The 17,654-nt window shown below is 28.6% G+C and overlaps 1 protein-coding gene across 1 annotated transcript; it reads left to right on the top strand.

The window, feature by feature from the left end:
* Window positions 1–492: 492 nt before the first annotated feature.
* On the top strand, window positions 493–17,360 carry MKS88_004125 (uncharacterized protein; the record flags this gene model as incomplete). Its single annotated transcript, XM_067217276.1, has 2 exons — window positions 493–4,345; window positions 4,396–17,360. The coding sequence occupies 2 exons, from the start codon at window positions 493–495 to the stop codon at window positions 17,358–17,360; spliced, it is 16,818 nt and encodes a 5,605-aa protein (XP_067071720.1).
* Between the last annotated feature and the right edge of the window lie 294 nt (window positions 17,361–17,654).

The following is a 17,654-nucleotide window of genomic DNA, read 5'->3' as shown; positions in this document are numbered from 1 at the left end:
TACATATATAGCTTATGTATGTATATACATATTTCAACAAATTTTTTTTTTTATTATTAGCTGTAAAACTGTACATTTCATGTATTAGCTCCTATTACATTATACTATATAATAGAAAGTAACTTATTATGGAGTTGTGCAATATACATTATTACATGTTTTAGCAAAAAATGTGGACTTCTTCAAAAAAAAAAAAATACCTAAATATAAAATTTTAAATTTGGCTTTATATCATATAGAGGCAAAGAAAAAGGATATAAAAAATGTTCATATAACGTGAAAACTAAAATTATATAAACAATGAAGATATAGATTAAGTGAAGTTTGCTTTTTCTCCCTTTTTACTTCCTTTTACGTCCTTTTTGTAGTTGAATTTACAAAAGTAAGATATAATACTTTTAGAATATATTTACGTTAATAAAAAAGTAAAATATAATTATATAGAAGACGAAAAGGTAGGAAGAAAAGTATGCAACTGAAAAGAAATAAAAAATGCTGGAGTCATTAGTTGAAAAACTGTTAAATAAATTTCTCGCACCATATGTTGAAGGAATAGAGCGGAATTTGCATTTGGGTGTTTGGTCAGGGAACATTGTTTTAGAAAACCTAAAATTGAAACCACAGATAACCGAAATATTAGACTTATCGTTTAAGATAATACATGGAAACATAGGAAGAGTAAACATTCAAATACCATGGAGCAGCTTAGGGAAAAGTCCAGTATGTGTATTAATTAAAAATGTGCATATATACATAAAACCTAGAAGCTATCAAAAAAGTGAAAGTGTTATAATCGAAGAATTAAGGAGAGCAAAAATGCACAGATTAGAATTGTTAGAAGAAGAAATTTCTATAATTAAACAACAGAAAAATAAGGAAAAGTCATCAGAAAAATCTACACTTATATTTAAATTACTAAATAAAATTATTAATAACATTCATATAGATATTCAAGATATTTTAATTCATTTTGAAGATCCAGGAAAAAAATTTTCTATTGGATTTATTTTGAAATCATCGTCTGTAAAAAACTGTCAGAAAAATGTTGAAGTTTCGACAGAAGCTAATACAAGTTCTGAGTATAAAAAATTAAATCATATTATTGAATTCAAGGGGTTATGTATTTATAGCAACAGTAACATAAGAAAAAGAAGAAGAAAGAAAAAAAAGGAGTACAACATAGAGGACAAAGAACACGATGCGGGGGGAGGAGAAAAAAAAAAAATAAAAAAAGGAAAAGAACACCAGCGTGATAGTAATAATACCCCTTCTAATGAAAACAATGTTGACAGCAAGATTTATACGAATAGTAATGATGAAAAAGAAGATACAAAAAATAAAACTCATACCAATAATGAAAATGAAATGAATAATGATACTAGTGATAAGTTCGAAAACGTTGATTTTTCGTTAAAGATAAATGATGACATGTCACATAATAATGATCAAAAAGAAGATATAACTTTTGAATCTAAATTAAGTAGTGATGGTGATGAGAATAAGGATGATTATTTAAAAAGTACCTTAGCTCGAATAGGTAGTTTTTTAAAAGATGATGATAATAAAATTTTAAATTATTATAATTTTGAATATTTAATTAAACCGTTTGATTTAGTATTGCCAGTAGAGCAGTCTAGTAATAAAAAAGAATTAAAAGCCAAATTAGAAATTAGTGAGAAATGGGAAGGAATAACATTAACAAGAACGCAAATTACAAAGATTATTGAAATAATGAATGAGGCGAATAAATCAAGGAGTCAAACAAATAAACTGTTATTAAAATATGCTTGTACCGTCAAGTTGGACATTGAATCATTAAGAAATGAAACAAAAAACGAATTTATGAACTTGTACAATAAGGTTCTTGGAGAAAAATATAATATATCCAAAGTAGAATTAACTAACCAAGAATTAAATAGATTACAAATATTGTATGACGTGGTGGGTGTTAGACATTTAGCCAAATGGAGATTGCAGTGTCAAAACATGTTAGAAAAAATAATTGAAGAAAAAAATTTAAAAAAAAAATATCTATATGATTCTATATATAAGCAACAATCATGGTGGTCTTGGGTAACAGGAAGTAAAAAAGATATAGAAAACAAGGTTCAGAGTATTTTAAAAAGCGAGCAAGATATTATAAATGAAAAGGAGTTACATATTTTACAGGAAGCAGTAACGAATGAAGATAATTATGATGTTGTTGTTCCAACCAAATATGATTTCGAATTTAAACTTGCAAATTTTTCCATCAATGTATATGATGATTGTAAGAAAAAAAGGAAATATGTAGATAAGGAAGAAGAGGAACTTATTCAATCTGAAGAAAGAATGCAAAGTAATGGAGAAGAACATATAAAAGGTATTTCACATTTAAAGTGTGCAGGAAATGATGAGCAAATTGATGTAGGTACTATAAGAAATAAGCATTATAGTAATAATTCCTTTAATGATAATTTGAATGATGAAATATCTCTAAGTGGAAGCGTTGATTCATTATTAAACAGTACACCAGATATGAGTGCTACCAATTCAAGTTACATAAAAAACAATAGAAAAATGAGATATGAAGAAATTAATATATTATCAATTAATTTTTATCAAATATATTCATCTTTATCCCTTCAATCAGTTGTTGATCATAATGATAATGACAATTTTCAGTGGAAGTTCATTATCGAGTTACAAAATTTTGTAGCAAAACATAAGAATAATATATTTATGGAATTTAGAAAAAATAATACCTTGTTTCCTTTTGATAATAACGGTTCAAGCAGTATTTATAAAAATCCAATATACTATTCCTTGTTGTACAGTCAAAGTTTGTGTGCATACCTAGAGATAAATCATTTAGTTACGGAAAAGGGAAATACCTTATCTACCTTGTTAAGATTAAATCCTTTGGAATTGTACTTATCATCATTACTTATTAAAAACATTTTATCCTTTACTTTTCCTCTATTAGACATTATAAATAAAAGGCATAAAACTGCAATGAAAAGATACAAAAGGAAAAATTCATATCCTGACAAGGAGGAAAAGCAGGAAACGTGTACACAGGCGATTCATATGACAGATGCAGCATTATCATTTCTTCAAAAAGAGGAAGAAGCGGTAGAAGTGAAGGAAGAAGTAATACCCCAAGTAGAGGGCGATGAGAAGCGGGAATTTAAAGATAACTGTGAACATAGTCAAAAAATGGATGAATATAATAAGGAAAAAATACCAACGGAAAAGATAAGCAAAGAAGAAATTGAAAAAGGGGAAGGAAGATATACTGAAGAGGATGATCGTGAGGATGAGGAAGAGGTAGAAGATGAAGATGACGATGAAGCACTTGAGAATATTAAAAAAATGGAACAATCAGAATTAATTGAAGGATTAAAGGAAAAAGGAGAAAATGTATATAATAGAGCAGTTCAGCATTTGCCTGAATTATTCGAATTTTATATTCATATATGTGGCCCGATAGTACATTTTGATAACCTAACGAATGGTATTGTTGAGTTGCATTTAGGTAATTTGATAGCTAAGACAGAATGCCCATGTGCATACAACAAGTTTAATTTAATATTTGAATTTAACGAAACGCAAATAACATGTTTAAAAACGGTTTTTCCGAATGCTAATAAATTTTACAAGTATAAGAAGGACAAAGATTTGAACCACAAAAAAGAGCAGTTGGCAAATGAGAAGACTATTAATAACAGAAAAAATAATGTACATTTGAAAAGTAGTGCACATGTAGAAAATAATGAAGATCGAGTAATTTCTAAAGAGCCCGTTAACAGACGATTGGATTTTAAGGATAGTTATTGTAATAGTATAAAAGATAGACTGCTAAGTAGCGAAAAATTTTATATACTACAACCAATTCCAGTTAAGATATATGTGGAATATGATTTAAAAATTTTAAAAGCTAACATAATATTAGATTGTATTTTTTTTCAAATAAATCCAGATGCTGTCAGCATCATATTAGCAGTACCAACATCTATTACTAGATACTTAACACGGTTTTATTCAAAAAACAAAAATAAGGAAAAAGAGTTCTTTAAGTTTAAAAAAAAAAGTTCTGTGGAAAAAAAAGAAATGGATGCAAAAGGAGAAGGACGAATTATATGTCAGGATGGAACATCAAAATTTGAAGAGAGTCAGACGAAGAATGATAATCTGAATAACAGTATTGTAGCGAATGCTGAAGAGAATGAAAATTTGAATAAAATAAATAAAAATAATAAAGCAGAGGAGGAATCATTTTTATATGACATTGATTTTTTAATTAAAAATTCTTCTTTCTCTATAAAAAATAGGAAGGACTTTGAAATATTGAAATATGAGGCCTGTGGAATATCTTACAAAAATTATTTTCAAAAAAAAAAAAAATTATGAAAGTAGAAATCGAGCAGTTATGGATTTGTGATCCAAGTAATAGACAGCCAATTTTTTTTACCTTAACAAAAAATGTCAATTCGAAGGATATTTTTCTCTTCCTGTCTCTTTCCACCTATTTGGAGGAGAAAAACAATGCTTATGCTAACAATGAAAACGGCATTGTTGATATTGTGGATAGCGCAAACATGGATAATAATAGCAGCAGTAAGAAGGAGATTCAAGACGGGATGAAAATAGAGGATGCTCATTTGGAAGGACAAAACGACAGTAAAGAGAACAACAAGAATAGCGATAATTCAGGATGTATAGATCGATTCGAGTCAGCTGAAAGAATAGAAAATTTCATGATAAGCAATATTGTGAATAGGCAAGAGGAGGAAGAGAAGGAATACAGCGGACAGAACAGATGTCTTGAAAATTCAGGAAAAAATTACTGTAATAAGAATAGTAATGGAAATGGTAATAGTAACAATATTTGTAAAAGTAATAAAAATAATTATGACATGCTGACAAAAGCCTATGTGGAAAAGGTTATTACTGATGTACACCTATTGTCAAGGAATGTAAATTTGAAATCGTGTTATAACGAAAGTAATATAAGTATAAATGATCAAAATGGCAATAAGATTGAAGATGATGAGAAAGATATAGACAGCGAGTTGACGGGGGTAAAGGGAGGCTCAAATAACCCAAGTAGTAAGAACGTAGCTGCGAATGAAAAATATATGAAGAGTGGTAGGCAGAATGTACAAGTGGAAGGTGGTAACCATGATGATGAAAACGATGATGAGGATGACGATTTTATGGATGCTATAGAAGAAAAACAGCTTTCAATAAACCTCCAAATTCTGCAAAAACAAAATAAAAGAAATAAAGCAGAAACGCATATTAATTTTATTATAAGTGATATTGAATTACATTGGAAATATAAGACAATAAAGCAAATATTTAAAACAATGAAAGAGTATAAAGAGAAATTACAGTACGGATTAGAGAAAGACATGAAGTATATAAAAAAGAAACTAAAAAATGAAGAGGAACTTAAAAATTACAAGATGTTTATATCAGAACATACTTTAAGAAGTGTTCAAGAGACATTAAACAATGTAAAGAATGCTCTAAACATTTTAGATATAGAATCAGAAAAGAAAAATAATGAAGAAAACAATGTTGGAGATGATACAATTAATAATACGAATGTAGTTCCGTGTGATGTTAACGTTATCAAATCATGTATAATTGATGAAGAAACAAAAAAGATAAATAATATAAATAAAAAAAGTGATACAATTCTTAACAATGGGTTATGTAACTCGTTACCGAAATTGTATGGTCAGAAAAATTCGTATGTTAAGTATTTCTTCAATTGTTATATTAAAAGTGCATCTCTTGCTTTTTGGCAAAAAAAAAAAATTTTTTCAAAAATACAAGTTAGTAATATATTTTACGAAAATAAGATATATTTGAATTTCGATCAGAAAATGTTTATAAACATTGAAAAAGGTATAATATCTATGAATAACAAAAATATTATATCGAATAATATTAATGATTATACGTATGATTTGTTTATTTCTAAAAAGAGTAATAAGCTGAGTGGTGCTGATGGGGATGTTCTTCCACGTAATGAGGAGAAGGGGGAGAGCTCGAAAATGATTTCCGAGGGAAGAAATAGCAAAGATATTTTAAATTATATAAATACGGACAACTTGTCTGAGGAGATAAGAAAAAAAAAAATAAAAAGAGCTGCGGAGGGAGCGACAACTGTTGCGACCAACAAGCAGAAAAAAGAGAAACACGACCTGTTCATAGGTAAGGTAAAAGTTTACAATGACAAAAGAGATTATAATATATGTTTGTTATGTGACATTTCAAGTATCTATTATATTTTTTATTTGCGTGATTTGAAGTCATTTTTGGATTACTTAGATGATGGTATATTAAATGTTTTTATTAGCAAGTCATACAAAAAAGTGGTGCAAGTTGCGCAGGCAAAATATTTTTTATTTAGCTGCACAATTATGAATCCAGTTGTTATTATTCCTGAGGATAAAAATATAATATATAATTACAAGGGAGAAGTAAAAAATACGTCCTTGTGTTTTAACAAAATTAATAATGGTCTTTGCAATACGGATAAGGAAAAGAACAACATACCATATATTGAATCTTACTTAAAATTTCATCTGAATACTTTAAAGTTTAAAAATTCATACACAATAAATTGCATAGAACAGATTATGGTAAAGCGAAGGAATGATATGAAGGAAAACAAGATAAAAAAAATTAGTAAGAGGAAGGAGAGAGGAAAAAAGAAGTGCGAGCAGAAAAGGGAAAAAGGCACAAACACGCCTGCAGATAAAATGGAAAATGAAAAAATATACGTTAAGGGGGAAAAAACAAATATATCGTGTTCTCCAGTGAAGTATGATTTTACCTTATATGTTGATTTGCTAGACATAGAAAGCAAAGCTTGTGAAAATGGGGGAAGTACAAATATTGAGGGAAATATTTTACACAAAGTTAATATTGGTCTATGTTTAGTTAGTAGTAAAAATGGGGTTTATATTTTTTTTAATGGAAGCAATTTTAGTCTAGACTTAACTGTTTTTCAACTGGCCTTTTTGTTAGACATTATTAATGAAAATTTTTGTTTTAAAGGATATTTTCCTATGTGTTTTATTTGCGATAAAAGCGTCGATATGTACAACCTCATAAACGCAGAATGGTTCCGAAAGGGGAACATCAATTTGAACAATTTGAGCAATATGCACAATATGAGCAGTGTGAGTAATGTGAACAATATGAATAATATGAACATTGTGAACAATATGAATCATGTAAGCAATTTGAATCGTATCACTGATACTAATGACATTAGCAAGTGCGGCAGTCGAGTTGATAACAAGGACAACCAACACAGTAGTAACAACTGCAGTGAAAAGAGGGATGAGCGCGAGATGAAGGGCGATTTACCAAACTATGAAGTCAACACTTGTTGCTCATGTAAGAATCCTGTGATTAACGGAGCAAAGAATGAAGTACTTGTAAGAAAAGGAGGGTTTAAATTATATGTGTATATAAATTTGGAGAGTTTAAAAATTAAAACTTCTTTTGATAAAAATACACCTGTAGCTATTATAGCATTTCAAAATATAAGTATATCATTCCATTTAGTACTTTTAGATTTTTATTTTATTTATTTTTTTGATTTATATAGTAATTCTTTGTATATTGATGATGTTAGAAAGGATTCTATAAACTACTACAAAAGGGTTGCATATTGTTGTATTGAAAATGAAATAAAAAAAAGAAAAAGAAGCAATTTTATGCACGAGAATGGTAGAAAAGGTTTGGTAAAAGATAGTTCCTTTGAAAAGAAATCTTTATTAATAAATAACCTCGTATCAGCCAATAGCAATTCGATTATTCTAAATGTTGAAGAAGAAACTAATATGAATAGTAACACTGTTGTGAATAGTGAGTATAGTTTTAACAGTGGGGAGAATATAAAGAAGATGTGTACTTTTTCAGAGTCAGATATAAAGGATTACAAAAAACTATTAAGTTATATGCTTGAAAATAATGTGTTTTTAAACGAAAAGAAGAAATGTAAAAAGCAAAAAGGCATAAAAATAAAAATCAATTCCTTTATAGAAGATTTATTGTTAAGCATTGAACTGGACGATGCATACATTTGTTGTTTTTTTATTATTTTTATAGATATCTACAAATTTTTATCAACAAGTTTTAATTTGAGTACACTACGTTTATATCCCAAGCCATCCCCTTACATTGTATCAAATAAGGATGGCAAGAAAAATGGAAAGAAGAAAAAGAATACAATGAAAGTGGAGGGATACGAACATGTAGATAACCAAATGGTAAATACAAGTAAAAAAAAAATAAATTTGAATGATGACAAGGTTAAAGTGTATACAGATATTAAAAGTTATAGTAGGAGTCTTAAAAAATATAATGTAGAAAATATTCATATAGAGGAAAATGTGTTTAAACAAGGAAGAAAACAGCCTAATGAAGAGAATAAGCTTCTCAGGAAAGAAGAAGAAGAATCCTCAATCGATGACGACAAAGAAAACGACAGCATACAAATAAAAAAAAAAATAAAAAAAAAAAATAATAATAATAATGATGATGATAAAAATAGTAATAGTAATAATAATAATAATAATAATAATAATAGTAATAGTAATAGCTATGATAATAATAATAATAGCTATAATAATAATAATAATAATAATAATAATAATAATAATAATAATAATAATAATAATAATAATAATAGTAATAGTAAAAGTAATAATATAAATGGTGCTAATGGCAATAGTGGTAATACTATAACGAATATATCCAAATTTATAAAGCAGAAAGTAAGAGATGTGAAGAACAAAAAGATAACAAATATAAACGAATTATTAAAATTAGATAACAAACCAATTCATATAAACTTCAAAGTGAATAATGGGAATTTTATTATTTTCACACACTTAGAAAATGTGGCTAACCCTATAATAATGTGGTCTAACAATTTCGTTTTTTCCTTTTCTATTTTGAATAAGTGCATAATTTTTAGGAAAATATATGCTATAGATAGCAAGATAAAAAGAATTAATTATGTAAGTAATACATCAAATGAAAGGAAGCAAGAAAAGGGTTATAAAAATGTATCGAATCCACTTCATAATTATCATAAGAAGAAAATATTATTATGTGATAATTTAAATGTAAAAGGGGAAGCATTATACGAATCAGTTGATACCAGGAAGGATAATTACATTTTAAAAACAAATGTTAAGGGAAAGGATTCGTTTCATTTTATATCTATTTTTGAACTTGATATTAATATTAGTAATTTTGACATTCGATTATCAAATGATGATGTAGAAATATTGTTAAGGGCATCTTCTACCTTATTTGGTGATACTCCTAGCTCCTTTACCAATATAGTTGTAGGTCCAGTTACTCCACCAGTGACATTTATACATACAAAAATAAAAAATAAATTTATGAGAAATAATATATTTTTTATAAGCAAAAATATAAATGGTGCTCCGATAAGCGGTACAAATGATGTGCATATTACTAATGTAGGTAAGCTTAAAAGGGGGAAGAAAACAAAACCGAATGTGGACTCTATACAGCTTAGACCTAAGCAGAGTGTATTAGAGAAGGAAAACAAGAATGATATAGAAACAGAGAATGGAACAGAAAAAAACGAAGCAAAGGGAGATACTACGATGAAAAATATAAAGCTTAAACAAAATAATAAGAAACTGTGTGTAATAAATTTGTCCGAATCTAGCAATAATGTGATTGAGTCCTTTTCATACAATGCACTAACTGAATTTTCAACAGATACCAATACGATGAGTTGTTCCGATTCATCCAATACAGAATCATACAAGTCGAATTTTATTTATGAAAATAATCGTATAAGTGAAAATGGATCAGAATATGGGGAAAATCATAATGAAACAGCAAATACATACAGAGATATTAAAATAAGTATCAAGTTACACAATGTTAAGTGTACTTTTATTGATGATATCCGAAATTCTATTGTCCCAATTATTAGAATGATATTTAGTATGAATATAAGTTTAAATTTTTATACAGACGAATGTTCATATAATATTAACGATTTGAATTCTAAGGTAGAATATTTTAATAATTGTATTGGTGATTGGGAACCGTTTCTTGAAAAGTGTAATATATCGTTAGATGTTCACAAAATTTTACCTAACGATATGTATAGTGAAGATACAGAATCGAGTAAAGCACCAATCAGTATTATAAAAATTAATAGTGTTAAGGCATTGTGGTTTAACATTACTCCTCAGTTGATTAATCTGCTTTTCTTATTTGTTCCTGTATTTTCAGAAAAATTTCTAAATGGGTTAAAAAAAAAAAGAATTGAAAAAAAAGATACTAATATAGTTAATAACAACATAGGGAAGTATGAACATAATGGCTGTGTTGATCTTCTGAATAGCAATTATGAGAGCTTGTCTACTGAGTTAGATGATAAGATACTATCTGCTAAGAGTAAGAGCATTTATGAAAATTGTTCATCAGTATTTGAATCATTTCCAGGAGACATGGATACAAATAAGGAAAATGGTTTTAACTTAGATGATTTTTTAAAAAAGGAAGAAAATCGTGATACATATGATTCTATGAAAGATAATTCGGTAATATACTATGTCAATTTAACAAGTGATTATTTTTACGCCTTTGTTATGCCTGAAAGTAATGTAGACGAAATGAAACTGATGAAAACTTGTGTAACGGTAGAAAGCGCGTACGGAACAAATTTGCACAAAAGGAAGAACTTTGCTAATCAGCCTAAAGATGAAAGGGAAAATAAAAAGACGGATATCGTTTCGAGAGGGGTAACGGGTGAAGTGTTGGACATAGGGGCAGGAGAAGTGGCAAATACAACAGCTAGTGTAACAGTGAGCAGCTCAGCGATCGGAGAGGAGAACGATGGGGAAAATGAAGAATCCTCAAGGGAGCATGTGCTAAAAAATGTACCTGAAATATACACGAAAATTATAGCAACCAATAAGTTAATATCGTTAGATAGGTTGCTGATAAATGAAATAGCTAATAATTCTCTAATTGAGAAGAAGTGCTTATACTTGTACTTAATACCTATTCCTCCAACAAACGTGGTAAACATAATTCATGATATGTTTACGAATATAAGTAAAAGAGACATAGTTCTAGATTTAATGATAACAAGGAATCCAAAGAAAACAATTGAAAATTTATTATCGTATAATCGATACAGGGAAGATGAGAAAAAGAGTAGAAAAATTATGAACATCAATCTGAATGAAAACAAAAATGTTGATGAACAACAGTTAAGTAAATATAAAAAGGTAGAAAATGAAAGAAGCTCAAATGTTTCGAGAGGGACAAGAACGAGCTTATTAAATAAGGAAAAAGGGTATCTTATTAAAAATAATACAAGTACTATAAATGATAAATATGGATCAGAAGAAAAGACGAATGTTGACACAGAATGTGGGAAAAATGAAAACATGGTAGCTAATATTGAAGATATTGCACAAACAGATAAGAGTGATATTGATTCCGAAGGTGATCACTTCGCACGGGATAGAGAAGAGCATAACATGGGATATGCCAAGGATAACAATTATGATGTTGATGAATATATAGATATTGATGATGATGATGATGATGATGATGATGACGATGACGATGACGATAGTGATGACGAGGAAAGCGAGAACACGAATTCAAATGTGGAAAAGGAGAGCACGTGTAATAGGTACTATTTTGAATATAACAAGAAAAAGAAAGATTTAGGGAATTCTATATTTTCACCTAATAAATTTGTTGGTCCATTTTTAAAAAATTCTGAATGTGTCATCATAAATCTGATTAAGAATAGTTGTACATTATTAACTACATCGTTAAAAAATAGTAACGTGATTCATATATTAAAACCTGCTGATTTTATTTTTGAAGAAAACTCAATAAATGTTGTTACGAGTAAGAAGAATAATAACCAGAAATTTGTAAAGGATAAAAATGGCAGTACAAATGCGGATACCAAAGAAATAGTATTAAATAAAGAAAATATAGATAAAGTTAATGAATGGGAAAGAATAAATGAAGAAATGAATAAACAAACATATTTAGCATGCAAATATAGATTAAAGAATAATTGTATACCGCAAACATCCTTGGTAGAAACTGTATGTGAAATAATATCGCCTATGCCAAATTATAAAATTCTTTTTATGTCATCAACTGTTAGAATTGTAAATAAATGTGGTATACCGTTAGAATTTTGTTTTTTTGATGGAACAAAAAATCCCATTTTGTTAACGTCTATAGAGAATAGAACAATACCTATTAGTACCTTATATCCAAATCATAGTGATTCTTTTAAAAATTACAAAGTATCTAATAGTTTGAATATTAATCCAAATATAAAATTAAGACAAAAAAATAATAATTTAAGCTTTACTGTAATATTAAATCATGAATATTTGTTGTCCACCCCAGAATGTGCCTTTTGTGGTCCCTCAAATGTGTATCTGTCCTTTAAACCGATTAATTTGGTAAGTGAGGAAAATGACTACTATGAGATAGTGAGTTCACATAGCAAGAGAATCGGGGGGTGCGATAAAGGCAGAAGTAACAGCAATAACAATGGTAAGAGAATTAGCAATAGCAAGTGTAGCAACTTGGGAGGTTTGAAGGGTGAACAGAGTGCAGATAATTTAATCGATCCCACTGTTATTAACATGGAAGGCGGATGGTCGGATATCTTCAGCTCGGACACGAGTCAAGGAACGTATGTGAAAAAATGCAAATTAAGAGAGAAGAATAATTATTTATATTTTCTTGTAAAAATTGAAAATAAAATAAGTGCATTACCAGCTGAGAAAAATTTAAGAATTATTACAATTTATCCACATGTTAGTGTAGTAAATGCTATTCCAGCATTGGTAGATATAATTATGATGTCTGAAGTTACAGAGGAAAAACAGAATGAGTTTATTTACGAAGAGAAAGGTAAAATTGATATTTTAAAAAATAAGAGAGCTAAATTATTAAGACAGCATGAGGAAATTAATTCATTTTTAAACAAAATAGGATCGATAAAACAAAGTAATAGTGGTATGACCATTTCAGCATCTGATTATGGTTTAGGAAAAGGGGTGTCTAACAATGAACGTGTGTATGTGCATGAATTGAATCGATTAGAGAGAGAAATATTTACTCTTGATGAGCAAATAAATTCAAAGAAAAAAGAATTGAACTCAAGTACATTAAATAAAGGATATGTAAACAAAAGATTAAATCCTTTTTCTATATTTTATATATATGAAATAAAGAAATATACATGTTTGAATTTGAAAATGAAAATTGGTAATTCGCAATGTGAATGGTCCGAAAAGATATATTTAGAAGAAGATGATGAAGAAACTGTTACTAGATTTACGTTAAATTTTAAAAAGTTTGCATCAGTTGAAGTTGAAATAATTAAAAATTTTAGTGGCTATTTTAATTCCTTAAGTAGTATACTAGGTAATAAGCAGTTGTATATTTTTTCCTTACCTAGATGTTTTATTGATAGGACAGGTCTAGGTATCAAGGCTATAAATTCAAATAAATATTACCCCATAATTAATGGTATAACACTGTTAGGAGATAACTCACAAATAGACTTGTTGCTACCCCACAGAACGTACAACAGCAATAGTAATGGTACAAAAAAATGTAGTGATATCAGTAGTAAGAATAATAGTAATAATAATACCTGTGGTGAAATGGAAAGGTGGAACCAAAATACCTCAAAATTTTTTGAGGAACGCAATTTGACGGATTATGACCTATTTAATGATTATAATTATCCATCTCCTGTTGATAATTCTTTGATATTATTTAAAGCCACATTGCCACCTATTGGTAGTTACACAGAAACTAATGTAGTTTGTAAAAACTTTTTTTATACCTTTTGTTTAAATACAGAAAAGATTAAAACAACAAATATACCTTATATAATTAGCAGAATAATTACAGTAGTCCCTCAATTTATTATTAGTAACAAGTTAAATTACCCATTACTAATTAAACAATATCAAACGGAAAAAATACAGGGGATCCGACAGAATGACACGTGTCCCTTATATTTTACGAAGAAACAGAATATTTTATTATTCGAGTTTAAAACATTAGAACCATCTAAAAATGCACAAGAGGAAAAGAAGAACGATGTGGGTACTAATGGTGCTATTAGTACAAATAGTGCTAATATGAACAGTAGTAGCAAAATGATGAGTAGCTATAATAACAATAAATATTATAAGCCGAACAAGAATATCTTTTGGTCGTCTGTTATATTCCCTAGTGAGAATTTTGTGGGAACAAATTATATGGTAATTAATAATGGAGATAGCGAGAAATCGGATGTATATGTAATTACATGTATTCCAGATATGGGTACTAAAAATATAATAATTGAAAAGTTAGAAAATAAGAACAAAGGATTTATTGCTTATAATTATTCTAGTTTAGCTAAATATTTAAAAATAAGAACATTTCATGATGATACTCAGCATTTAAAATTAGAGGAAGAAGAAAATTATATAGAAAAAAATAATTTTTTAAGTAATTTTTTAAAATCAACAGATATGGAGCATTATTTTAATATAGAATATAACAAGTACAGTTACTTAGGGTGGATAAATCCATTCATATATATAACAAGGAATATACAAATAGAGATAGTACTACATGACATGAAGGTAATACCTAGAACACCTTTTGTTTTGAAATTTGCGATATATAATTATTCTCAAAAGACGTATTATATATACTACTATGATACGATTTTTATCATATCCATTGAGTATATAGAAGACTTGATAACAATTAAGTTAACACATAAAGAGTGTATTAAAAGAGGTTTATATGATGATAGTATTTTAATGAATAATGAGGCATTAAAGAGTGCATCTAATATGTTGTACTACAATAAAAATGATACAATCAGTAGTTATGGTAATTACAACATGTACAATGATAGGAACTCCAGGTATTCAGTGAATTTAAACAAGTATACCAAGATAGACACTACAGAGGAAAGAGGTAAGAGAGGAAGTGAAAAAATTGGAGGAAAATTGGAACAAGCAATAACTCCTGCTTCGAACATATTGAGCTGTGGAAAAGGTAGTTACATACAGAAGAAAATGATAGGATATAATGAGTACAATTATGTTAGAAATATTGTGGACAAGGAGGGTGCAGGTGGTCAAAGGAATGGTTATAGCGGTTACGGCAATTATAATTGTCAGAATGGTAATAGTGGTTACACTGGTTACAATAGTTATGGAAATTATAGTAGCTACTACGCGGAGAGCAGCAATAACGAGTTAGTTAGGGTTATTAGTAATACGTACAAAAATGTGCATGTAATAATAAATGTAACACAGATTGGTGTAAGTATCATATCGAATATTTTAAAAGAGGAGGTGTTTTTTATTGAGTTGTCTAAATTGTGTGCACTGTTTTATATGAAAAATGAAGAGGAAGTGATTGATATCAAGATAACGGATGTGCAGGTAGACTGTCAATTGGAATCGTGTGAAAAGTGTGTACTGTTGGCAAACAGAGGGATAAACAGTAGTACTAGTGGTACCAACAACAATAATAATAGTGGTAACAGTAATAGTAACAGCAACAGTAATAGTAGTAACAACAATAACATTAATAATAACAATAATAATAATAGCCGAAGTAGTTATAATAGTAATCGTAACCAGGGAGGCAATAGCGAGAATGAGATGAAGAAAATGAATAAATTTTCTTATGACAGCCATGGAGGTAGTATTACCAACAATGCAAATATGGAAGAAGATCCAAGTAGACATTTGAACACAGCATTGTATGAGAATAATAAGTTGACTACAAATAATGGAATAAGAAGAAAAAATATAAACGCAAATGAAGAGAAAATATTTCTAAATATATATGTAGAAAGATCATTTATATCACATAATGATGTTATATTTAAAAAGATACAAGTATCTCTAGATGATGTAGAGATAGAAATGGATGCAGAAACATTAAACGGAATAAACTTATTGATAGCAGAATATTTAGAAGGGGTAAGTATTGTGCAGAAAAAAAATTTATTATATGAAGAAATACAAAAGTGGACTATCTTACCAGTATATGTGAATTATAAATCTCCAGATATTCCTTTAGCTATTAATATACAATATATGCAAATAGACAAATTTACTTTAGTAGTATGGTGTTCCTTTTTATTAGATAAGATGCATATGATGAGTGACTTACTTAGAATAGGATTGAGAATCTTGATGGTATCAGGAAAATTAGAATTATTAGGTGCTCCTGTAACATTAAATCAAGAAATATTTAATAACATTCGTGTTAGTTTAAAATCTTTTTATGCATTATTAAAAGATAAATATAGTCATTCTATATTAGCATGTTTAGGTTTTATTGTAGGGTACAGTAGTCTAATAAATATACCTAAAATTCCGTTAGAAATTGGTAGAAATACTATTGGATTAGCTGTATATGCAGTGGATAATGTTAGTGTAGGTATTGGAAGCTTCTTATCCAATTTAACATTTGATACAGAATATATTAATAGGAGGCAAAAGGAAAGGAATTTTAAAACGAACACTAATATGAAAGAAGGGCTTATAAGTGCAGTAAAAAATATAGGTGAAGGAGTATTGAGTTTATCCAATATTGTAACAAAACCCATTGAAGGAGCACAAAAAGAAGGAGTTGGTGGATTTTTCAAAGGTATAGGTAAAGGAGTAGCAGGGTCATTAGTAAAACCATTAGATAAAGTAGGTCAAGCAGTTTCAGATGTTACAAGAGGAATAAAAGCAGAGGTATCGAAACCTATAGGGGGTTATAAATATAAAACTAAGAGACATAGAAAACCAAGAATGTTATGGGGAGAATATGGAAAAATTAAAGAATATAATTTACATGAAGCTGAATTAAGAGAATGTTTAGGTTTAAAATTTTCAAAAAATATTATGAAATGTTTAACTATACATAAGCAGGAAAATCATCCTCCATCTTACTATTCTTTATTACTATACCCTAAGGTAATTATATATGCAAATTTATATGCTAACTTAAATACCAATACAAAAAATAGCGAATTCTTTAATGATAAAAAGGGGGATATTGTTATATGGTCTCTTAAAATTGAAGATATTGCTGAAATAAGAGCTTCTAGTCATGGCCTAATAATAAGGACCAACAATAATAATAACCTTGTGTATAAAATACCATGTAATAATGCGCTGTTAATTAATAAAATATACCGAGAACTCCATAACTCGAAAAACTCAATTAACTCAACTATCATATTAGGCCAGAACAATTTCTCACTGTACAGATACCTCTGACATGTAGCACCTTTATTTGGGGAAAAGTTATGATCCGCTCACAAGGGTACAATTATATATATATATGACTGTGTATGTATGTATTTGTATACACGAAATACTGCTCACCATCGCAATTGTTCCTTTTCTGAAGGAGTTTTATACGTTGGATGCGCAGATATGGGTGCTATATACTGTTTCTGTGAATGTGCCATATGCCGTATTGTGATGGGGTAGTTAAAATTTTGGTAAAAGCTTCTACAATTATTAAAGACATGGGTAGTAGTTAACCTGTTTGGGGTTTGCGTTGTGTAT

The sequence above is a fragment of the Plasmodium brasilianum genome, chromosome 12, assembly GCF_023973825.1.
Source record: "Plasmodium brasilianum strain Bolivian I chromosome 12, whole genome shotgun sequence".
NCBI classification, from domain to species: Eukaryota; Apicomplexa; class Aconoidasida; order Haemosporida; family Plasmodiidae; genus Plasmodium; species Plasmodium brasilianum.
Note: the sequence above shows the minus strand (reverse complement) of the source record. Positions and strands in the feature narration are given on the sequence as shown.